The following is a 27,333-nucleotide window of genomic DNA, read 5'->3' on the forward strand; positions in this document are numbered from 1 at the left end:
GTAGTAAAATATAAGTTTTATGAATATTCATAGTCTAAATGTTTTGATTTAAAGAGAGAAATAGTTTAGCGTCTTAAAGACACGTCAAAACTTATGCATCAATAATTAGATCAGGGTATGTTATCTTATTGAATTTAATATATTGTTGATTAATATATTAATATATATTAAAAGGTCTAATTTACTTATTTTTTATAAATAAAAAATATTTTTATAAAAAGTAAAATTGTACGATTTTATTTCATAAACGTTCAAATTACATATTCCGTCATAGTTTAATTTAGTTACAAATTTCATTACAAAAAATGCTGCATCTTAATTTATTTTACACGTACAAAAAATCACTATACAAAACGTACGAAAATAAAACGCATTACATTCAATAAATATTGCATATCGTTCCGCTTAAATTACTAAATCAACGTCGCTTGTAAATAACATTTTTAAGTATTTAAAATTATATTTTTTAAGTAACAATGTTTTTTTTATTCACTTTCAATATAAAATTGAACATTGTACATTTATTTCCATTTAAAATCGAATTAAAATTAATACAATAATATATGTACATTCATAAGTATAAAAATATAATAATTAAACAAAGTATTCTTAATTTATGAGATTATCTGAGATGAGCAATAACAAATAAGTATCTACACAAAATAAAAAAGGAACACTAAATTAAATGACCCTGCAAGCCATTTGTAAAAGTAAAAAACCGACCTTAATTGATGTGAGTGCTTTTTTAAACGCAAACAACACTATTGATCCAACTTAGAGATTATACACATGTACACGAAAAAGAAACAATAAGGGAATTAACTTCACTAACTTGATTAATAACACTGAGATCTTTGCAATAGTTTTTAAGCACAACAATGAGATTGTTTTTAACATACAACGGTGGTCATTTATATTTATTATAAAATCAGCCTTTTGAGCAGTCGTTTTATCTTCGCATTATGTCTTCTATGCTGAAGCCTTTCTTGGTCGGTTGGTTTGAACCGTTTTGCTTGACGAGCGGTGGTTGAATACCCACCATGTTTTGAATGCCTAGACTTATTGACGGAGAGATGCTTCCGCTAGTCGAAGGTCCTTCTTTTGGAAGATCCGGTTTTGACGGAGGTTTACTCGTGGAAGGACCTGGATGCATATCTTTTTGATGCATGTGCTTAATTATCAAGTCTTGGGCGACCATCGGGGGGTGGTTCAGGTTAGTCTGGAGGCGGGACGAAGGATTCGCCAAATGCATGTGGGTATCGGGCGGCTTCATCAGACCCTGAGGTGGAGGAGGCATAGGAACCAGTTTGTGGGGATTGTGCATGTGGAGCGCCGACGGCATGTTCTGAGACATGTGGATGTTGCTGCGCGGCAAAGTGAGGTTCGTTGGTCCCGGAGAAGGAGGACGACCTCTATTATATTCGCCGGAAGTAGACGGGCGACTCAAATCCGATATATCAGGAGGCAATGGGCGCTTTCTGAACGAATTCAGATACATCCCGTGACTTGGTTGGATCATAGGAACACTCTTGTTGGGATGATCCGGCGGTATATGATGTAAATCTCGGCGAATCTGCAATTGAGGATGTCTGATTGGTTGATCTTGATTTATGAATCTATTCTTATCTATCATATAGCTTCTAGGTTTATCCATTTCATAATGGGGACGCATTGTGTAAGGACTAGACGTTGATCTAGGTTCGTTATGATGGCATTCCGTTCTTTCTGGAGTTGGCGACGATCTTCTAAGTGGCGGTGGTGGTGGTGGTGGCGGCTGTTGTGGAACATATTCTTCTTGTCTTCTTCCGATGCTCTCATTAGAAGGCGATCTTGGTCGTCTCACCGGTGAATGATCTGGAGATGTTAATTCATCTGCATCGTCGTCTAACATTGCGTCATTTGACGGCGATATGGGTCTGTCTTCTTCTCCAACGTCCAAAACTTCAGGAGGTACGTCTCCAACGGCGTGGGTTAATGCGTGTCTTCTTAAATCGCAGTTCCTTCTGAAAACTTTTCCGCATGAGTTGCACTCGTACGGTTTGTGATCGGTGTGTGTCAGAAGGTGTGTTTTCAAGTTTGAGCGCTGATTGAAGCTGCGGCTGCACACTGGACACTTGTGAGGCGATTCTTCCATATGAAGGATTTTGTGGACGGCCAAGGTCCTCGACTGACAGAATCCTTTGCCGCATTCCGTGCATTTGAAAGGCTTCTCCTTTGAGTGGATGTATCTGTAACAATATTAAAAAATTAATATTTACAACAAAAATACATACATACATACATTTACATATAAGAGACGCTCGTTTAGAAAACCAATACACAATACATATAGATAATATTTTATTTTTTTAGCCGGCAGCGCAAGTTTTGTATAATTATGGCGGACCAGTACATCACGTCACGCGATCATTAGAGGCCGAAAGAGACCTCAAGGAAATTCGATGCGGGCTTTTTTATATTTTTTCAATCATTAAGCCGCGAGACTATGAAAAATGATATGTTGCAACACCGCCTTTTTGTGTTCGCATTATTGTTTCCACCGTAAAACTCACAATGAATCGCGCTGCAATGCACCGAGGCGAAACGCATCAGATTTCTTCTTAGAGACATTTTATTGATACATTAAAAAAGTTCGAGCGAAACGAACTTTTAAGAACATAAAAGCTATTGAAATCTCTTTTGCAACGACAATTTTTTTATTTGTCGGCGTATGCGTAGATCTCAAGTGGAGATTGAATCTCGTTTGCATGACGAAAAATCGCGTGCGATTCTTCGGACCGATCGAGTGATATTTAGGGTGATGGAAAAAAAAGTTTGGGTCACTCTTTTTGGAACATCGCGTGTGCCAAATCCGTCTGAGATTATTCACAAGATCGCCTCGTCACTGACGTGAGCCATTTTCGGATTAAAGCAGTTTCATTTCTGATATTTTTTTTTATATTTGATTAAGATTAAGTTTATATTTTTTTATAGTGAATATATAATATAATACTTTGAGTCATTATTATTAAATATTAACAACATGGAGCTGTATTTTAATACACAGTTGATTAATTGTATTATATTATATATACAACTAGTGTGCCTAATTATAATTTGTGTTATTTATTATAATCGTTAAAAATCAATAAATATCTGTGATAAAAAAATGTACATCTAAAGCCAAACTTTAAGCTTAAGATAAATAATTAATATACTGTATAGCTTAGTCTATTATACTTACATAAAAAAAATATTAAAAATAATATTTTGCCAAAGTAAAAGAATTGAACAACGACGAATTTGGCAAAAAAAAGAGATTTCTACATGTGATTCAACATATAAGGCAAAATATTGTTATTCACGCAATTAAAAAAAATACTAATGAAATAGTTTTGTTAAAAATATATAGTTAAAACATTAATGAGCCAATAATTATAAAAAAAATAATAGCTATATAACACTGTAGTAAATAATATGTGTTCCACAAATCAGTATTTCAAAACCAGTATTCTTAGTAGATGACTAAAACATATAAGACCTGGGTTCAAATCCTATTTTGACTATAGTGTTTTTCAATTTAATCTTGTTTAAGAGATTAAAATTAATGATTATTATAAAATTTTATTACGTTAGATTGACACAGACTAATCTCACGAATGAATATCGTGGTAAATAATTAAAACAAAATAAATTTAGTTGTATATATTGATTGTATACAATAAGTGTAGTTAATAATTAATTAAATATATGTCACTGATTTACAGACTTTGATATCAGTTTGGTGTTACACCACTTACTTAGTAGCTGTTGATTGTGTTAACCCCATTGTAACACACTTGGCTAACGTCTATCATGTTAATAATGATAGATTTACAATATATATTAAGTAAAATCTGAACTTTTAATTTAAATAAACAGTATCAGATTATTACAAAAATCTAATAAAACAAAAACAATTAAAAAATTATTCTCATTCTTCGTTTTTAGGTTTTCTTAGATTTTTACGGATAAATATATTTTTTTATTAATAAATATTCCGTTGTAACCTGACAGGCGTGAGCCCAATGCGTTACAACGGACAAATCTGTACCAACTGATTAAGTCAATCAGACATAATGAATACCTAAAAGATAGTATTAACCACTAGACCGAAAGTTTGAGAATCGGTGACATCCATTTTAATAATAATAAATTATTATGTGCTATATAATTTATAATAAAAAAATTCGAGAACCGCTGCTGGGGCTCGAACCCGTAACCTCAGAGTTACTAGTCTGAGACGTTACGGACTACGCTATTCCGTCCTTAATGAAAATAATATTTAGCTAGGTAGTGCATAGTTATATATTTAGCTTGTAAACTGTAATAAAAGCTTATAATTGATAAAAAAGAAGACTGATTTACAAACTTTGATTTCAGTCTGGTGTTTCAACTCTTACTTAGTGGTTATTAATTGAATGTTAAATCTAATGAAGCTTTAATAATAGTCTTCTAGAAAGCAACAAAGGTTTGCCTAAACAAAAAGAGTGAAATCGGAATTTCAGAGCAACGAAAAATTTGGCATAAAAAATAATAATTATCATTAATTAACGCAACATAAAAACTCTTTAAACCATTTTTATAAGCCTAGAAACAATATGTTTTATTGTTGTATTTATTTTCAATAAGTATTGTATGATCCACAAAAATGGCTATATTGAAAAATACGTTTTCAATAAGAGATTTATCAAAGATAGGGCTAAACAATAATGCTATTACTTATAAATTAGTCTTCTTTCTTATTCATCTAAGAATAATCGAAGGATCAGTTTATTCTATAAAAGTCTTGACACACTCTCGTACTCAAGACACGAACTCACCAAGTTGCCAAAAAACCAAAGACTAGTGAAAAATAAATATTTAACTAAAATCAAATTTAATTTTACTATATAGATAAAAATTTGCTTTTAATAATTATAAAGAAATACAAATTTAATTTAATGAATTAAAAGAAACCTACAAATAAACATGTTGTAGCAGGCTCGTTGTTGACAGTGTCAACAACAAGTCTTATTTTTTTAAGAAATGTTTTAGAGCATTATTTACTTTAATATAATATGTTGCATACTATTAATGGCTTTAAATGTAAATTAATTAAATCTATATATAGAGGAACATGATTGAATAATTGCAGTTTGTTTCGATCATTTTGATACAGAAGATCTCACACCTCAAAACAATTTGTTGTCACTGAAAGAAACACACATTTTTTCATAGACCTATCAAAAAAATGTACATAAATAAACTGACAAAAAATCTTGTAAAAGAATATGAGATAAATCTAGAAGTAACTAAGTAAATGTTTATCTTTCTTACGATATTACTATGCATCGTTTATTTTTAATTAAAAATCTTATGACATAAAAGGAATTAAGGACATATTTAATTTCTTAATTTAAGGTAATATATAAATAATATAAGTATAATTTCAGACTTTATAAAATATGTAATTCTTAATAGTGATTAAATAAATATTAGTCAGCTGTTCTGTCAGATTTTGTGCTATACATTGTGAATATTGGAAGCAAGATGATATAGTACTTGGTAGTCGTACCAGCTCGTCGATCCGTAAAAACGAGTTCCTCGTTAGTATACACACATTATATTACATATATTAAATATATATATACATTAGGATTCATCTCTTGTCCCCCGGTCCATCCGAGAGTGTGGGACAACGACTTTTTGTCGGCTCCAAATACACACATTTACGAGTACACGCATACGCGCGTATTTCGATGTCGGTCCACGATAAGTCCTTAGGAAACCAGTCCGGCCAGGATGTGCCAGCGGCTTCCATCCGAGATTTACGACTTTGGATACGTTAATTCGTCTCTGTCCAATGAGACACATCGATAACAATCGGATTACATTAATTACCAGAGACACTCGATGCGGCCAACCAGTTTGGTTAAACGCCTAGAACCGAAGCTACTTCATTATTGGCTATATGCATCCATTAAATATAAATATTTATATGTTGTGAGCGACAATTCTAATTCGAGATATCGATCTATGGTTTGCATTCTAAACAGCTTTAATGGTTTAAAAAAATAAATAGACGCGGTGCATTGAACGTAAATTTCGAAATGTCTGCGTGTCTGTAGACACGATTGCTTAGAATAGCAAAATATATCTATTGGCAATAAATTATGTATGAGCTAAATTAATTTATTAATGTTAATAAAATTTTATAATTTATGCATAATTAAATAAACTAGTTATGTGTATTTTATTCAATTAATATAATACCATTTACTAACGACTTATGTCACTCAAAACCCTAATTACTAAATATGTATTGAGTGACATAAGTCGTACAGTAAATAATTTTTTTAAGATTTTGGTTAAAATATTTAGAATACAATAATTTGAATTTGAATTGAAAATATATATATTTTTTTTTAAATAACCATAAAGCGATTCTAAAATAAATGATTGAATTCTTTAGAGATCCAAACTTATATGGCTTGGATTGAAAAAATTATATATGGTTTGTGATACATTTTAAATTATGAATTGATCAAAAATATAATCTAAAATGCTAAAAGATGAATTAAAATTGCTATTTTAGTCAGTTTTAGTTTTTGGTGATCTCAGAAGATGAAACTCATTAGTGAATGCAATATCGAAAAAGTTTTTCTAGCTATACCTTTTTCTTATAAATTTAAGTTGATTAAGTGTATGATAATTATATAAATTATTTAGTAATATAACATAATGGTTCTTTATTAATATACAAAAATACGCTAAATTAAAAATAAATATAATATAGTATCAAACCTTTATATGAAAATGACTATACATGAACTACTACAACAAAATATTAAAAAGCAGTTGATAAATTTATTTTATCAGGAATAAATATTGATTTTTGACGTTTTGAAACATTTTTTCAAGCTATACAATGACAAAGTTATCAATTTTAAGGTTTGTTATTTGTGTGTTTTTTTGTGATATGTGCTGGTGAACTTTTATCCTCACAAATATGAGGTTATAGCAAATAAGCTCTTTAAGTTTTTTTTACCGAGACAAGATCATATTTTTAATTAATTTAAAGTACATTATTTTATAGTGATCAATCAAAATTAATGCATATATTAACACTAGCACAGCAATCATGCCTTATTTTATAAATATGTATCAAAATATAAAATATCAGTTTTATACGATAGCATTGTATCAATCAAATTTTATTATTTTAAATATCCATAATTAATAATTTGTGATAGGATAGTATTTTTTAATATTTTTTTCAATTAAACAATCATCATCAAAAATATATTCTAAGAGACTATAAGATATATTATGTTTGCTAGCAATTCATCAGTGAAGTTCATTTTCGAAAATGTTTCTTCAGTTGAGCCATTTTTTACGATAAGTTCACGAGGTTCATAATGATAATATAAACTAATTCGTTAATAAATAAATAAAACTTATAAATTAAATATATAATATAGTACCAAACACTAATATAAAGATGATTATAACAACACATTTTAAGCTAGTTGATAATTTTACTATATCAGGAAAAAATATTATTAAAAATATATATAATGAGTGCGACGTTTTGGGACATAACATTTTTTTAAGCTATTAATATAAAGCAGCAGAAGATATATTAACCCTTTGAGGAGTATCGCCGTACATGTACGGTTATCGACCCCCAGATAGTTATATATTTACAAATATAACTGTAAAAATAATAAATAAAATCATAATATTTACAGGGGAAATTTTTGAACTTGATTTAGTGTAAATGATTTATATAGAAAATAATACCAATAGTACGAAATTAATTAACATAACAAAAAATATTTTATATTCATTTTAAAAAAAAATATTGGAAGCCTCTGTATTGATATTTTTTTCCACAAAAGCCGAATAATATATATTAAATATGTAAAATAAATTAACGAAATTTAATATTAGTAAAGAGTTAAAATAAATTATTAAAACATACTTATAAAAAAAGTAGAAAAACAGTGATATTTTTTTCTATAATTCAATATGAAATAATATTAAATAAATAATTAACTTACTACTCAAAGGGTAAAGATTGTTTTTTGTGGAATTAGTATTTTTGGTGATATGTGTGGGTTGCTGAATTTTTATTTTTACAAATATGATTTAGTTAAGATAGTGCAAATATGCTCATTTAAGTTAGTTTATTGAAATCAAACCATATTTTTTATAAATCTTAAGCTAAACATTTTTTAATGATCAATGAAAATCAATGCTTACAGTAACACTCGTGTAACAATTCTGCTGAATTTTAAAAATTTTTGGCCAAAACTAAAATAACAAATTTATATTAAGTATATTTTATTATATATGTCTAGCCATAAGTAAAACATTTAACTAATTATTAATTAAATATTTACAGTTTAATTGTAATTAAAAATTATTTGCTATTTTATAAATTTCGCATTAAATGAGTATAACCTAATATAATTTATTATCTTTGTACCAAAAATATTGTTTTATATCGTGTGATTGTACTACTTTATTATTATAACATAAAAAGGCGATTTTGTTCCATCACTAAGCGTTTAAATTTAGATCAATCAAAACCGATCTTATCGTCCACCTTCACAGCTTCAGCTTTACAATATATACACGTACGATATTACGGCTAGATAGACAGACGGATGGATAGAAACGTTCAAGTCACAAATGACGGCAATCGCACAACCGTGTCGGAGCGGTCATAATCAAACAGACAAGTTTGTGTTTCTTGGTATTTGTACGAGAGCCTAGAGTTTTCTCAGAGACGAAATTGACCAACGAAATGGTTCTTGCGCAAACATACCGTTGTTTGCCGAACAAATATGGAACTGGATCCTGAAGCGCAGCCAGAACTGACTTTCATTATCTTAAATATCTTAACCACCTTGAATAAAAAATATGTTTTCACCGTATAAATATCAAATTGTATTGAAAAAGATTGAGAATGTTTTATGATTAGTAAAACTCTTTATACGAGCTTAGTTCTTATAGCGAGATGTGAAATTATTTTATGTAAAATAAAAACAACAAGCGTGTGGGTGACTCAGAGGTCCGTAATAAATCATGTCTCGGGGGTCTGACCGGACGGGTCAGAAATTAGTCCAAAACGGGATCCCGACTCGCATATCAAATCTGGACAAGATACTGCGTTCAAGCAAGACGAATACATAATGATAACATGTGTACGCGCGTATGTGTAATGGTATGTATGTGAGTTATTTTATTTTCAGGCGAAAAGTATCGGCGAGAAAACGTTATCGATTATTTTGACAATACGACTTCATTAGCGACTATTATGTGAATTTATAGTTGGAAAAAATAATAAAATGTGTTAACTGCCCAATGTAACATCCTAACACCTTCCCACACGAGCGCGGTTATAAAATCGGCTCGTTTAATTTGAATTTCCATAATTTTATGTCTGCTAACTTACACACACTTGTACGTACATATTTTTTACATTGGAGTTATTTTAATTTTATATTCTGCTTTTATGAATATTTTGTGTTCAGTTTTCAGGATTAAAAGAGCAGTTTCATCATGATTAAACAATCATTTTAATTCAATGTGTGTAATATAACTTATATAATTTAAACATACAAATATTATGTTGATGCCATATTAGAATCATTGAAATATTTCTATCATAAAAGTTTCATGAATACCTATCAACAGAAATACAATTGACCAAATACTGGTTTAAGTTTCGGCCAGTTATGATCTAGAAAATAAGTTTTGGGATATGTTCGGTTTCGGCCGATCTTAATATTCTTACATTGAGGTAACTCATTATTACTATTTTTTTATATCTAATTTGATTACAAATATTAATATGATAATATTCCGTGAGATGAAAATAATCTAGAAAAACCTAATCTATGATGATCGAGCGGAATTATAATTATTATATATAATAATCTAGTACGGAATCTGATCAAAAACAACTCTTTCTTCCTGTCGTGTTTATCATAGTTTTATTAAATTTTAAATAAATAATGCAAAGATTGAGAAAATCATTCTTTACTCAACCGCAAATTGTTTAAGAAGACTACCTTGAAGTTTATTTGACAGATATGCTTGTTGTAATGATGCATAAATCCGACATTAGGGCGAAGGTTTACCTCGAAATTCGAGTCAATGCTGCTAATATAAAAAGCGCCTCGCGCATTACTAACTTCACTGATATGGGCTGTGTGGCACATATTATTTATTACATGATATAATTTTGTTAAATAATTAAAAAGTCATTTTAAACGAAAAAAGTGAATAAATATGAATGTATTTATCCGAGTGGGAAAAAGTAAAAAAAATGTAGAAACGCTATGGAAAATTACGTATATTAACATAAAATATTTTTCATAATGAAAAACGTTAGAAATAAGACAAATATTTTATGAAGCATTATTAGTCTCGACTGCTTCAAATAGAATTATTCCAAAATATTAAAGTAATATATTGTTCACATTTAAAACATATGTGTCATTAAAAAAATTAAAAAAGTTATTTAAAATATATTTTTTAATATAAATAGGATAAAAAATAAATCAACTAAAATTTGCAATGAAAACTAATTATATGTAATCTTTGGTTCAAAAACTTATGGATTTTAGTGTTATTCAATTATATATTTATAATTCTGTTCGATTATAATAGATTAAGTTTTTCTAAAGTAGTGATTAATATTTTAAATATAATTTATTTTACATTTATTGCTTGTAAGTTGTAATAATAAGTTATTGGTTGTGTTTACTTGGTTGTAAGGCGTTGAGCTAACGGATCACATAATGCTATTAAAGATTTACAATAAATACATAATCGATTTGATAATTAATTTGTCTGTTAACTGACATGAGGCTATTTTTATAAATTTTATTGCGATCTGTATTTTATTAAAATATTGAAATACAACTATATTATAATTTTATAAAAAAAAAAGAATATAATTTTAATACTTTGTATATATGCAAAATATTGTGTTTTTTATATAATATAATATATGTATGTAATTTAATTAGAATTAATTTTTAAGTCATGTTACATTCTATAACACATATGTGTATTGTTTTTTTATTAAAAAGTAGCTAGAATTTAAATTTATATTATTATTTGCTGTTAATATATTTGGAGCTTCTACAAGAAGCTCTTATAAAAACATAAGAGAGAAAATGCCACCATTTCTGTTATTAATTTATTATTTTAACGACTAAAAATATTGTATATGGATCGTAAAAAGTAACGTTGAAATAAATTCCAAAAAGGCGTCTCGACTGCTATCTCGCGATAATTTAATTTAAATCATATTCATTTTTAGTACGACCATAACGTTATAAATAAAGATAAGTGAAATATAAAAAAAACATACATACATACATACACATCGAATATGCAAATTCAGATAATGTAAATAAACGACGTTGAGTGTATTTGACAAAATTATGCAAATGCCGTTCGAGATAAGTTTGTTTTATGAAACATTTTTTTTCGTAATTTTTTGACATTTTTTTTCAATTGGTCAGTAGGTAGTGGTAGACAGTAGCGTGTTTTGCGGCAATCAAACGGCAATCCAAGGTACAAATTGGTAGTAGTGGTATTTATCATAAACGGTAGGTATGGTAAATGTCGACGGACACCTACACGCGGAAGCGAAAGAGCACTCGTAAAATAAAGAGAGATACTACCATTGAGGCGAAGATGTGCGAAGAGGCGTTTTTGAAGCAGTCGGCGAAATCAAAACCAACACTTTATGGCGGTGTTAAAATGTCGTAAATTAAACGTTAGTGCCGCATTGAGACTTTTCTGCGAATTGAAAAAGCGCGAAAAGCAGTAGGTATATAGATTTATGCTGCAGTATTTTTTTTAAAAGAAATAAATCATAAATAACATCACTGAGGTGCTATAGATATAAAAATGTACTCACAAATAAAATTAAATAAATAAAAAGAAATGTTTAATGAGCTACATCGGAAATATATAAATAACCTTATAGTATTATATACAAAAATATATTTTAAAATTAACTATAGTTTACTTTGACATTTTAAATGCTCCCAATTAATATAAAAAAGATAAACGATCATTTTATGTCGCTATTTATAGAAATGGTATTTTACATGAACACTTAAAACGACTATTAAACGATTCTACATTGTCTACTAATTTTGCATGCTTTCTAAATAGTTTACTGATTAGAACATAAAATACAGCAAACCTTCAATGAGCAAGTGCTAAATATGTTAAATTGTGACTATTAAAGAATACATCTTATGTTTGTAAACAAATTTGTTGCTTCATGATAATTTAAGACCCTTATAATTCACTAGGTACTGTTGTAACAAAAAACAAATTAGGATTAAAACTTTTGTATATTTGATTTTTTTTGACAGCTAATTTTATTTTTAAACATTTTGTGTAGTAATATAAAATTTATAGATTTTTATGAATATGTGATTCATTAATCGGTACATCGTTGACAACATATTATTTCTTTAAATAGAACATATTTTGATAAATAATAATAATCTCACTGAAAAATCTGAACTTTTGTTCAAGATAACTATTGCTAGGTTTTCTCTAATATGTATTAGGTCAAGTTAAATGAAAATAAATATTAAATATATATAACTGTAATAATATATTAAAGTCGTATTTCTATTTATTTGCTAAATATATTAAGTAGAGGGCTTTAATTGTAAATTGCCTTAATATACTTAATTAATTGTAAGCTATTTAGAAAGTACGACGAACTGTGCGGTTTTCTTTTATTTATTAAAATTGAGTAAAAATAAGAGCTCTACATCTTTTTGGTGCTTTTCCATTATTTCCATTAGTCAATATATGTACAATTTTTGAAAAGGTCCGCAAACAAAACGGTTGATTTATTTTTAGTAGTGCAATGTTTTTTTCAGTAGAAATCTAGAAAGAAAATTCAATAGTATGCTCAGAGAGTATTGACATTATAAAACATTCCTAACCAAAAAGTTGAGTGAGCCAATTCACAATTTAAGCCATCGATGTACTTAAGAAGAAAATACGTTCTTTAAAAAAATATTTATTTTTTCTTACAACAAAAAAGCTTTAATTTTTTTTTAAATCAAAATATACAGTTTTCCTTATTTTTTTTTTAAATTATTGCTTTTATATGTATTTGATTACAATATTTTTTTATAATTTATTACAATAAGTTAAAAAAAATAATTCACAAAATTATTTTTTGGCATACCATATAGGTGTTATTTATAACATATTTAGCCCAAACCTATATGTGTTTTATTAAAGAATACCTACTACTAAAAAATTAAGATCAGGTAAAATATATCACTATACCTTTTATTGCCCTTATAAAAGGTATATTGTGTATTTTTTGATTAGAAAATCTACAGAAATATTACTTTTTTTATAATATTAGTATCTATTATATTCTTTAATTCAAGCCCTACATACTACTAAATTATAATTAATATTTTTTTTTTATCTTTAAGTATTTATAATTTTAAACCTAATATTTTTTAATATAAATTTAGATTATATTGTAGCAATAATATTTTAAATTTATTCTTACCCCCTTTTATTTTTATTTTTAGCGAGTTTTGGATTTAAAATCATTTTTTTTAGGTACATACATATCCAACACCATTTATACGAATATAATATCGTTATAAATTCTTATTCTTATGTTTATACAGGGTGTGGTGTAAGTAGGGGGCCCCTCGCTCTCGGCCTTACTCTCCACTCGCTCACGTAGGTATTTTTTTAATAGCCAAAGTACCGCGGCTCGCTTGTCGGTCTGCGGCTAAGTGGTTTGACCGGTTCAAAGAAACTCACTCGGAGCGTGTGTGTGCCTCTCCAGCGGCTCGAACCGATATTCAGTGGCGGTCGATCAGAACGGTTTAATGCACATGACACACGCTAGAGAAGATGAATATGCATGTAGAACGAGGCAAGAGATTAATTAAAACGAGAGAAGAAAAAATGTTGTCAACATAATTTCAACATGCTGATGTACGCCCAAAATTAGTGACTCAAAGCAGATTTTTTACATATTCGTTTCTTGCAAAACAATTATTTTTTGGGTCATTAAAAAGATTTTCAATAACCTCATATGTCATCTTTAAATCATAAGTTGAGATTAGATTTTTAATATTATAAACATCTCGTACCATTATGGCAGGCGTTAGCCTAATGCATTACAATGGGGCTAACATAATTATTGGGTAGTGAGATATCAGACTGAAATCAGCCACTAAATAAGTGACATATTCTATTGATTTTAAATTATTATTACAGCTTAAAAGTAATAATGTCACTATGCACGACGTGTTTGTACTCTAGATTTTTTCGAAAAAAGTACCAAATCGAGAATTCTTATTTCTCAAAAAATTTTCTGATTTCTCGACAATTTTCATAAAATTTATTTTTTAATAAGAATTAAATTTATTCGAATATTTAAATTTTTTTTAAAAATACTGCATTTTTTTTATACCGTTGCATAAAGAGTCGAGTCCGTTCCAGATGTTTGAATATATGCATGTATTCTTGGAAGCTTTTAGTAGAGGTCGGAAAAATTTGTATGGCAAAAATTTGTTTAAAATTTGCTCAACTAATTGAATCGGCCTTATCTTTGCTTTACTAATCTTAATATTAATCAGATAAGAAGAAAGCTTTCCAGATGGGAATCGGCAGATTGAAAAATATGTAGGGGCTTTTCACAGAAATATCGATAAAATATGCCTGTCGGTGAATCCCGTTTTTTGAATAATTAAAATATGTTTTTTTTTATTTTCATCTTGTGCGAAATATGAAAAATGTAAAGAAGCAAAAACTGATATTAAAATTTTTCCTACGATTCGGGTACAAACAATGTTTGTAATAAGCTCTATTGAAGTAGATCGATTATTCGTGTTCATTATGACAAATCATCATGTTATTGAAATTTGTTCTTTTCAACAATCATCCAGTTCTATGTTCTTCTATCCATAAATATCCATAAATTTAAATTATATAGTTAAATTGTAAAAAAATGCAAGCCTTACTAATAAAAATTTAATAGAAAGTACTGCAAAATATTATTTAAGAAAATAAATAAATATCCTTAAAAAATTCTGTTGATGCCCATTTATAAAATAATGGTAAAATTTAAATTAAAAAATATAAATAGTTTTTCCCCACCACTCTACGTCTCTGGTTATCTTACGCTCAACGTTCTACCTGTGCAGGTGGGGAGACAAGAGGCTGTGGCGGCGGCGAAAAAAAGTGACGTAAAAAATAATGTAAATTTAAACGCTAGTGACATCGATGGACGCGAATTTCGGCGCTGCGGGAAAACGGGCGTAAGCATACTACTACCTATGTACGTACTTTGGCCGCCGACATCTGCATAGTAATTACTGAAAGTGTACGTACAACTTACAGTACAACAGCCGGCAAAAGACGGTAATCGGCGTGCGGAATTACCGCGACGCGATTGGTTCATAAAAATGCAAGAGAGAAGATGGAGACGAAGGAGAAAAAAGTTTTAATCAAAACATGAGCATTATGCAACGGCGTGTAAAGTGCGGTCTGATGAAAAAGTTTAACGACTCAACGCTAAAATGCATTTGGGTACTACGTGGCAGAGTACAACGTTCGGCGAAATTAGTGATTTTTTGTTTATTAAAAATCTCATACGAACATTCATATTTAAATATTAAAAACATTAACCAGTGGCAAAACATGCAATAAATATTTTTATGTAAATTCCGCAAAATAATTTCGAAATATTCCATTTGGTATTTAATTTAACAAATTTGTTTTATAAAGTTCTATTTACTATGATCCTAATTAGATATAGTTCTATAACCAGCAACTAAAAGTAAACATTAAAGTTATAGAATTTAGTTTATGGGCAAAGCTTAAATATTAAAAAAATACGAAAATACGAGAAGATTCAACAAGAGCTTTCGTATGAAATTTGAACAAAATCTTAATTTTTGAGGTATTCTATTAGGCAGTTGTTTTACCAGATTTAGTTACAAATATTTTTAGTAATTGTCATGCTATTAATCAATAAGTTAATAAATACAAATTTGGATAAAAATTTTGGATGTATAAAATAATCTATAATGAAACTGTAATGCAAGTCTTTAAATACATATATGACCAATTTTTAAATAATTTTATGTTTTAAAATAAATATTTTATGGTGTTTTACCTTTAAGTAGCTTTTTAATTTATATAATGCACGTAAATAACAATAAGATAAGGGCTTTCGTATGAAATTTGAGCAAAATTTATGATTTTATGATATTCCAATTGATATTTGAATCATCAGATTTAGTTATAAACACTTTTTATCATTGTAATGATAATTATAGTTATAAAGCAACTGGAATTTAAGATAAATAATCAAGCCACAAAATTATGTTTTGGATAAAATTATAAGTATATAAAAGGTTTAGAACGAAATGGAAATTAAATAAATATTAAAATATATTAAAATCTTAAAACACAAATATTACTTATTTATTGTAATATTTTTTTATTAATATTAATAAGAATATATTTAAAAGCATTTTGAAAAAACAAGCCTTATAATTAATAACAATAAGATTAATAATAAGAGCTTTCGTATGAAATTTAAACTAAATCTATAATTTTTAGATATTCTATTTAATATTTGATTCATCAGATTTATTTATAAGCACATCTCTTAAGTATAGTTATACAATCAACAACTAGAGATAGACAAACAAGTCACAAACTTAAGCATTGAATATAAACTATATATATATAAAATTATATGGAATAAAACTGTAATTAAAATCATTAAATACAAATATATATTAAAAAAAATTCATTTAAAAGTAGCTTAAATAAAAAAATATAATATATTACTTTTTTGTTAAAAAATCTTAAAAAATACAAATTTGTCCAATCTCTGCGTATAACCACAAAACTTGTAAATAAAAATTGCATTCACAATTTAATACAAAATGCAATTTGTGCAAATTTTATGGTTGTTCGAAAAAATAAATTAACATCGAAGACTTTTCATCGTGTAATTTGAGACGCTATTAAAGACTATTAGTCGGGATTAAAGCGGTTAAAGCGAATTTGTATTTTTTGCATATTATAAATTAAAGATAACGCTGCTTATAGAATGTCATAAAATTGTATGCATTCAAAATATGCTTCGACGATTTTTTTCTCCGCATAACCGCATGAATTCCAAAGACTCCACGAAAAGTTCGTAAGGGTCAGCTGGGGCGATTGTAATCGCAACGAATTTCGATAATTATAAAAACCTGTTGTAGTTAGTTGTAAATAAATTGGAAGACGATGGAATTCGATTAAACGGCTCGCTCCGACGCGAGCGAAGGAACCACGAAAGCTGCCGGAAAGGCGACTTTTTCCGAAGAGAAAAATGAAAAATAGAACTGAGTGACCTTCTTCAGGATATTCCCATGTTCGAGATACACGCAGGAACTGTGAGAATGTTATTATGATTTTTTATTCTCTATCTCCGAGTTAATACGCTTGGGCCTTAATTACGGGCACGACGATCAAAAAGTATTTTGGCGTCCGACTTTTTGCCGGTCGGTCTGGCTTAATGCAAAATTCATAATGATATTTTATACGACGCGTCGGCAAAAACCAAGACGAATCGTCAATTATTATACATACATAGAGGTATGTGTGTTTGGCATGGAAGTATGACGAAAAGCTCGCTGATGAGCAAATAGCGTACGATCGAATTCTGAGACGTGAGATGCATTTAAAATGAACGTAAAAAAGAAGAGCATTAATAATGGTATTTAGTCGATATTTTTTATACAATTATTTATTCTAAATGAGAGTGGTTCTATATTATATCTATTTATGTAATAAAATAAATATTTGCTTGAACTTTTTGATCATTAGACTTCAACGATCGGTCATATTTCAAACCGTTCAAGTATTAGATTTCAACGCTCGGTTAAGCGACGAACCCGAGACAGAATTTCGTTCACTTGAATATCTTCATTTAACATTATTTGTTTCAACGCATTATACGTTAAACTAAGCATATATATTAACAGAATTTCACAAAGCAACACGTTCGTGAATAATATTTATGAATACTAAATATTAGTTAATTACTAAACTCATAAAATCCATTATGCACGACCGGCTCCGGGAATGTATTTTTGTTCGCGAAAGATTGATGTGCTTTTTTTTAACGAGTACTTTTGCCAGTTTCTGAAGCGAACATGCCTATCTATATTTAATGATAAATCATAGCACACACAATGATGTTTTTACACGTTCACACGTGCGGATGTGTGTATAATGAACATTACAGGCACACCTACATCGGCGAAAAATCCAAAAAAAGTCATAGTACCCAAACATACGTTATATATTATTAATTAGCATGTGTGCTCTGAGGAATGTGTAGTTATCAATTATTTTAAGATGCATAGTATAATATTATATAACATACATAATAATTTACCGATATCTCAGCATGAAATAAAATTTATCGTATAATATAAATTATTGTGTTCATCGAAAAGTATGTTCAAAACAACATAATGACTTGCAAAGCATCTGCTCTCTAATGTTCAACATATGTTTAATTTTTTCGCATATTATTCAAGATTTGTTTTATCTAAAGTGTTTCTAAATCGTAAATTTATGAAATAATAATATTTAAAAAAACATAACTTATTAAACTTTTCTATTGTAGTCAAGTAAATTTATTTTTAAATACTAAATAATTAAAATTTATCTTAAATTAACTAAAGATTTTAATAGATATAAGAGTTTGCTTTTTAAGTTATTTTACTAATATATGTATTGAATAATATTTATAATTTAATTTAAAAATACCACCATATACATTTTATAACACGCTATATATACAACGCATACAATAAACATATATGAAATTTCACATGTGTACTATAATTGAATAGAATAAAAAATGCTTCTAAAGGGTCAATATATACAAGATGGATTTCATAGGTGCATGTGTGAGAACTAACCATTTTTTATAGCTAATTGTAAAACATCTCCACCTGCGGTCGGCTTTTTGGGGTTGCCTCTTGTGCTACTTGTGACTGTTTTATGATTGAGGTAATAATAACTGTCTGCTTCTATAATAATGGCTCCTGTTTTATTTTTTATTTTGAAGAAAACTAATACATAATATCATAAGTTTTTAGAATTATTAAAAAGTTTATATAAAAATATTTCTAAGAAGCAAATATATTTCTAGTGTATCTAATTTTATCCTCGAGGATAATAAACCCTTCTCCGAGAACCCATCAATTAAATTTCGATGTTTTGCAATGATTTATTATTATATTTTTTATGACACGTAACCAAAATTTTAGTTCACGTTTTCTCTCGTTTCGTCACTAGCAACGCGTTCATGTTCACGATCTAAGTCTTTTTAATGACATCAAAGTACCGAGTCTTATTTTTTTAACATCGATAAGTTAGCATTGTGTTACTGGTTTTTATTCTTCCGTTCTTCCATCTCTCTCTTTGAGATGGCTTTGCCATCATCTTTGCCGCGAAGGCTAATGCCAATTTATGCGAATCGGAGAATTCGACTTAAGCTCGCTAATGAATCGATTCTGTTGCGTGATTTACAGGCACCTGTTCCGCTAAACATACCAGCGACAAAAATCCAGCATAAAGCCGCCCATACACATACACATACGCTGGTGAATTTTTTGTTAATTATTTAAATCCATATTTTATATTTTGAATGCGAATATAATGGCAAATGCTTAGCGCTGTCGAGATTAAATCAAAACTTCTCGAAAAATTCCGCTAATGGTTGCCGATGAAAAAGAAAAAAAATGCTAAAGAGGACACATTGGAAAATATGCGAAGAGATGTTAAGATAAGGTGGTTTATATAATAAATATGATAAAATATTGCATTTGAATATATTTGTATGTGCATTGAGTATTTAGATTAAATCAAATGAGATTTTTTAATCTAAGATTTATGCAAAAACTAATTCTGTACTATTGCATTTAATTTTGTATATAACATATCGTTTATATGCTGTTTATTAAGCATCTTTGCTAAAATACATCCATATCGATCAAATATGGATTATGTAAATTAGATTATAAACTTCATTTGAGTTCACACGACTCGCTTCTATCGAATTCCATTCCCAGCCACACACCCTAAACAAGGCTTAATGTCACAAAAATGAGGCGCAGGACCTCTCTCGGCCTTGATTAATGTCCACCTTCGGCTTTTTCATCCTCGACTCCTCTTTCAAACTCAGAGGCATCGTTTTTGTCTCGCTCGAACGATCTGGACCGCAGCCTCCCATTCTGTCGAGGGTCGCGATGAAAAATGACTTTGCCAGAACGTGTTCTCAATATGTAATTATTTTATATGTATGTGTGCGTATACGTGCCACGATCTTGATTCGTCATTGAAGATGTTCTATGAAAATGCCGTCAGCTTTAGAATAGAAGGCTATGCTTGTACGTTTGGATACCGTTAAAGTGTTAAGAATACTTGAGCGACTTTTTAATGTAAGATAAAATAAAATCAAATACGATCTAAAAATCATATTTACTTTTCAAACACAAATAAATATGCAATAAAATTTTAAAACAACCCATCAATAACTTGAATGTAACTCATACTCCTACACAAGTCTGATCGAATAAATTAATTATTCTAAAATATCCACCACATTAGGAGTATTTTTAATTAATTAAAATAATAATTTTTAATAACGAATCTCTCCTCAAAATTAAAAAAAAAGAAATATCACACATGAATATTTAAACATTTAAGTAATGACCGCATAAAATTATACAGCATCCTACCGATAATATTCTCCGCGTGGATTATATTAATAAATTTGAGCTTTGACGCATATTGGTTGTCACATTATGTAAGACTCAGGTATTATTATAACATGTGGAACCAGTGCTAGAGCAAATGCATAATATATTTTAAAAAAACGACTATTATTCAAGTCGGCTTTTATTGGCATTGTCGATAATTGCCATTGTCGAATTAATTACTTATAATAATAGCGCGAGTGTTAATATAATACAATAATGGCTGTCTGAGCTTTGAGGTCGAGATGACAGTTTGAGAGGTGATGGATTGGCTCGAACGCCGGGAAGCGCCCGCCTGTCAAAGTAACAACTTGTCAATTCGCTGGCGCGTGGCTGTGTACGCGCGAGCCACACTTTGAGCAACTTTCTTCTGTTGGTATAAGAAAAGCCTCTCAGGGCTATGCCAATTAATTTAATTAAATCCTAATGTTTATTAAGCAACATAGGAACAATTTAAATTTGACTTTATTCATATTGAATTATATAATATAAACTATATATTTTATAAAAATATTTTTGTATCAAATAAAAAAGCGTTCTATAATATTTAAAAAAAATATATATGTGTAAATAAGATCGATATTAGCCACAACAAATTATTATTCTTAACAAAGACACAATATAAATTATTTAATTACTATTTTTACTACTTATAAATATTAGTTAAATTAAAGACGTAGTTTAAATCTGGACAAACTTTCACCCCCGGCGATTTATTTATTTAAAAAATTATAAAGGGTTCACCTTTCACTACAATTTGTTAAATTTGGCTAAAAATTACATTATCATGATGCAGTTGCTACTATATTTATCAAATATGTCCACTGTGACTTTTTTTGTATTTTTATTTATATCAAAACATTTTAATTAATGTTTTTCAGTTAAAATGAAGTGTTATTTTTAAATATAAATTACTTTAAAGAAGAAAATAGTAATACAAATTTAATTGTAATATATTCTGTATGAAAGTTTGGCAGTGAATTAATTAAAACAGTTAAGTTTAAAACATGCTAAACCAAATTCAAGCATTGTCAGCTTTAAAATTTATGGTTTAGATGTAATAAAAGCCTCATTAAAACCATAATAAATATAAAAAAAAATTAATTGTAACTGACAGGCGTAGCAATGGAGTAAATCTGTAATAATTGGGTAAGTCAATCATGATGAATAACTAAAAGTGAGAATTATTAGCCAGACTTTTCAGTCTGGGAATCGGTGACATCTATATAATTAATTATTAATAGATGACATTTTGCTCTGTGGTGGATTTTTATAAATATAAATTCGAATCTGATATTTGGTTCAAACTTTTGGGATACCAGTTATCTTACAAATTAGCTAAAAAGTATTAATATCAATTAATTTTTAACTTAGTAATTCCATAAGAAATATTAAAAAAATATAATATATATATATATATATATATATATATATATATATATATATATATATATATATATATATATATATGTAGCTGATGTTGAAGCAATAGTTATGGCATAGTTATGGCAATAGTTATGGAATATAAGACCCCTATTTGAAAAATTAAATTATATTTTTAATAAAAATATAACAAGAATATAGCTATTATATAAATCAGCTAGATATTAGGTTAAAAATAATCAAAATGGTAGGATAGATAATTTTAATTATCCCATAATTGAGCATATTTTTATTTAAAAATAATAAAAAAATCATAGAATACGTTTGCTTACTAATGTATTTTTTTAATTAAAAAAATGTTTCTAAATATCTCTATTTATGTCAAAAATATGAATAAAAATAATTAAAATTTTTTTAACAAATTTTAAGTGATAATCGATTTTTTCTGAAAACTAAATAATAGTTTTGATGTAATCTGAATTTTTTAAGAAAAATAATAATATAAGTTGCTTAGTAATATAAAGATGCAAAATTTAACTGTACGTTAATAATCTGAATATTTAAAGTAAAATATAAAAATATTTTGAGATTTTTACTTTTATTTGTAGCTCAAGAGCTACAAAATTATCCAAAAATTTAGTTTACTTTTTTTTTCTAATTGAGTAGGAAAAGCCAAATATTTTTTTATGAGGTGCATATTTAATGTTTTGCTACTGAATTTAAATTATTAATAATAATCATCAACATGTCTTACTCTTAATGGGTTTATATTTAATTGCATATTTAAGAATGAAGTTATTAAAAAAAATATTGTTACTGTCTTACCAAAAAAAAATGAATTGCTACTAGAAATATATTATTTATTTATTGTAAATCTACCCTTGCAAGATGAAAAATGTTATCCTAATATTTTACAACAGGAAAAATACAATCAACAACTACTAAGTAAATTGTGAGACAACATACTGAAATCAAAGGTACAAAAATCAGATACAGCTATATTTTTACGATGCACGATTTAGTTAGAATATATTTTAATTATTTATTACGTTATTTATTTATGAGATTAAAAGAATCTAGGAAATATTAATATTAATCCCAAATTCCGTTTTCCAAGACACGATATAAATTGAAAGAAACTATTGTCCATGTGGGATTCAAACACAGTTCATTTAGCTATTAGTCACTGACTTTTACCATTGATTTATTGTGCTGGTGAAATATATAACAATATCTTAAGGATAATATTAACATTGAAATAAAAAAAACTTTGGATCTAATTAAATAAAAAATATTTAGGATATAGACCGATATTTGCATCAAGTATATTATTTTGTTAGTATGTTCGTATGGATATAGCCGAAGGCTTGCCCACGACTATTCTCGATTGGTTCAATAATGAATAACAACGTGAGAATGTTACGAAATTTTTTCCTTCTCTATTACGACCTTAAATCTGATCTAGCTCGTTGGGCAATCGGATTCTGTTACTCTTAGCCCGTCTCGCTTTCGACTCTCGAAACGCGCTCGTAAATCCCAAAATGGCCAAATTATATTATGAGCTGTTTGTGTTGTCCTTTGGTCCTTTTTTCCTCTTGGTCGACCCGTTGTCAAACTTTCCGTCGCGGCAATCAATCAATTTTCGGCAACCGTTGCCATTGCCTTCCGGTTTCGCTACTGACAAAGGTGTATGTGTTTTTTTTCGAAAACTTACCTGCGGTTTTGCCATAAACAGGTGGAGAACCAAAAAAAAAAACTCAAACGCAAAAGTTAATAATTTTGCTTCTAACACATGTCGCTTTTAACGAGTAGGTCCTTTTTTGTGAGTTTTTTTTAATCATATTGTATTACGGTAGAATGACGGAAAATGGCTTTTCGCTGCGATTTCATATTAAAATATCGCATAACCTTACCACCTAGGAGGTCTGACATGTCAAAATACAGTTAAATAATTTTAATTAATAAAAAATATAATATATAAAAATATAAATATTAAAATTACAGTTATTCTCACAGAAACATATCTTGTTTTAATATCCTTTCAATAAAAATTAACTGCCATCTAATAAAAACCAATAATACAAATTTACCTGTGTATTAGAGTATATTTTTATATTAAAAAAATAATGATTACTTGCATTTAAATAATTATATTATTAAATGTAGATTCTCACAGAAACAGTCCTTAATTTGATGCCCTTTCACGAAAGATTATCTCACATCAGATAATACGGATTACGATAATTACGTCACACGCGCATTTACATCTGCCGCAATTTTATCAAATACATTATTAAAGCCGCATTAACTTTTAAGTAACAGAAGTAATAAACGTCGTTTCCGCCAGCACGGCCGCTAATTGACCACGTTATATATTTTAACTGGACGAATATCGTGTTTTTGAGATTAGCACGAAAAACATTCGCCAACTTCGAAGTCGATATGATCTTCAAAGATTGGCGAGGATAAGCGCCAGTTAATTATTGCAAAGATCAGACGGTTTGATTGGAAATAGCAGAAATGCAATCTTGGACCGGTCGAAACGGACAAAGACATTAATATATTATACATACACATGTATTGCCAGGATTGCTTAACGTAAAAAGTATCATTATATAATATAATAAAATCAAACTATTAAAATTGTATTTATTTAAATATTATTTGGACCACCCATCTGCACATTTTGCAAGCAATCATCTCATGAACTTTTAAGCCATTTTATCGATAATATATACAGTAGCCGATAGCATAAATTGCTCAGCGCTACTTTGTTGCATTTTAACGAGTCCTCGCGAGTCTCAGAATATCTGCTTTTAATTAAAAAAGTCATTTTATTACTACTACAACAAAAACAAGACTAACACCTACAAATAGTGGGAGCGAAGCTCAATCCGGATACATTAATTAGCATACGAAGTATAAAATGGTAGCAAACACCGACACACACAACAGGTACGTAATATCTAATAAATTAGACATGTCCATCGTGGGCGGTGTAGACACAGAGCGTATGTATGTACACTTTGATTATTACAAGAGCCGACGCGTTTTAATAATAATTCATTGTCTGCTAAAAATATATGTATATTAAGAATATTCAATATGTATCGCGTTTTAAGTCTGACGAAAGTCTCGATGTTCCGCTTGTTTTGTATAGAAAAAATCATTGTGCGTTCGGTTCGGCTCAGACACGTGTCATCCTTGGTCACATAAAAAGCTTAGTTAAAGTCACTCGAATGTATATCTAACGAGCTTATTGTTGTGTCACAAGAGAAGACGCGATTGATGAATAATGCGAGTTTTACACAAAATACGTTTAACACATTTCTATGTTTTATTTTACGAATATAATACGATGGGTTGCAATGAAATAAACGAAAGATCAACGTATTACAATATCAATGTAGATTCGATATTTGATCCCTGCCATATTTATTTATCTAGTCGTAAGGGTATATAATAATACTCTAAATAACATGGACATGAAAAAAACATTGAAAAGCTCAAAAAGTAGTTGAATATGATCTCACTGATTTAAAATTTGTTCTGTTTTATAAAATCTTGTCATACATTTATTGTTGATTTCAAATGCATTTTTTAAACACTCTATACTTTTATATACAATTTATACAAGTTAAGCTAATTTCATCGCTGTATAAAAATATTAAACTTTTCGACTAAACTAGTCCTTTTTATAACTAATTATGTTAGACAATAATTTTGTGCTTTAAAATATATTTTTAATTTATGTATATTATTTAATTTTAAGTGTATCAGATTTACTATTTTTTAAAATAAAGTTACTGTCAGTTTTAAAAAAACATTCACATGTATCTAATATGGTTTTTGTAGACGATTTTTTATGATATTATCCTATATATATATAGATAATTCCTAAATATTTTTTTATACCAAATATAATGCGACTGAGCTCTATCTTAGGTATTCTATTTAAATAAGATTCTATTTATATAAGAAAATCTAAAAAAGCTTAATTTGTATTGATCTATTGGAATCACTAATTCTGATCTCCCAGATATTTAAATATCACAAGAAATTGAAACACACAAACGTTAAAATAGGATTTAAACCCAAGTTTTTAGGGTTTTAGTCACCGACTTCACCACTGGTCTAACTAGGGCATCCAAATACCCGGCCTAATTAATTACCCGGTTCTACGGGTAGTGTTTGAGTAAGAACCGGGTACCCGGTTCGGTTCCGGGTCATTTTTGTAAGCTATTAAATAAACTAATTTTGTTAGTCCATTATATTATATTTGAATCTTTGATTAAATATGACGTGATGTATTTAATTTTATATTTAATTTAATTTTATTAAATAGTATAATTAAAAAAAAAATAGGGTTTTGAAATAAAATCAATATATTATGTTATTATTAATACTTTACTTAATCGAAATATTTTTACATTTCATCGGTAGGTTAGGTTAGGTTAGTGCTGTCCCTTTTTTTTGTCGTTCAAAGACGTTAGTCGCTTAAGAACGCCGATTCGGCTCTTCCATTTAATTTTTAATAATGGAAAAAAATATTTAAATGAAATCAACCGGATCTCCGTCGAAAATTACCCGGTTTTCGGTTCCATACAAAACATGGCGGGTACCCGGGTACCCGGTTTCGTTTCCACCCGGTTCGAATGCCCTAGGTCTAACATACTGATTATATATTTAGTTTTTTATAGCATATATGGATTTTAAATAGTCGATTAGATTTTATGTTTTTTAACAACATTGATAATTTAAATTATATCAATATGTATTTTATAGTTAAATTAGATTATCTTATAATAATATATAACTTTATATTTATTATCACATCAATATAATAAATGTTCACGTTACCTACAGCAAAAATAATTAAATTGAATATGTATATTGGATCCAGAAATCATATTAAACAAAACTTAACTTTTTTTAGCTGAAAAAATATTTGTCATATATTGACAAAAATACCTAAATGTTTTATATATCATATTTAGTATTTAAAATACTTTTATAAGCAAAAATAGCCAAATTGATATATTAAAATTTTTTGCTTTATATTTTATAAAAGAAATTA

At 28.4% G+C, this 27,333-nt stretch overlaps 1 protein-coding gene across 2 annotated transcripts in view; it reads right to left on the minus strand.

Annotated features, from left to right (window-relative positions):
• Window positions 1-208: 208 nt before the first annotated feature.
• The window catches only part of bowl (brother of odd with entrails limited), a 61,122-nt gene continuing 33,997 nt past the window's right edge, over window positions 209-27,333 (minus strand). For both annotated transcript variants that reach the window (XM_088196477.1, XM_088196478.1), the window contains exon 3: window positions 209-2,228. In XM_088196477.1, the coding sequence (XP_088052603.1) occupies window positions 950-2,228 (1,279 nt within the window). In that variant the 3' untranslated portion in view covers window positions 209-949. The remainder of the gene's footprint in view (window positions 2,229-27,333) is intronic.

Source organism: Plectrocnemia conspersa, unplaced genomic scaffold, assembly GCF_051122295.1.
Source record: "Plectrocnemia conspersa isolate PC_06_02 unplaced genomic scaffold, ASM5112229v1 ptg000011l, whole genome shotgun sequence".
NCBI lineage: Eukaryota > Metazoa > Arthropoda > Insecta > Trichoptera > Polycentropodidae > Plectrocnemia > Plectrocnemia conspersa.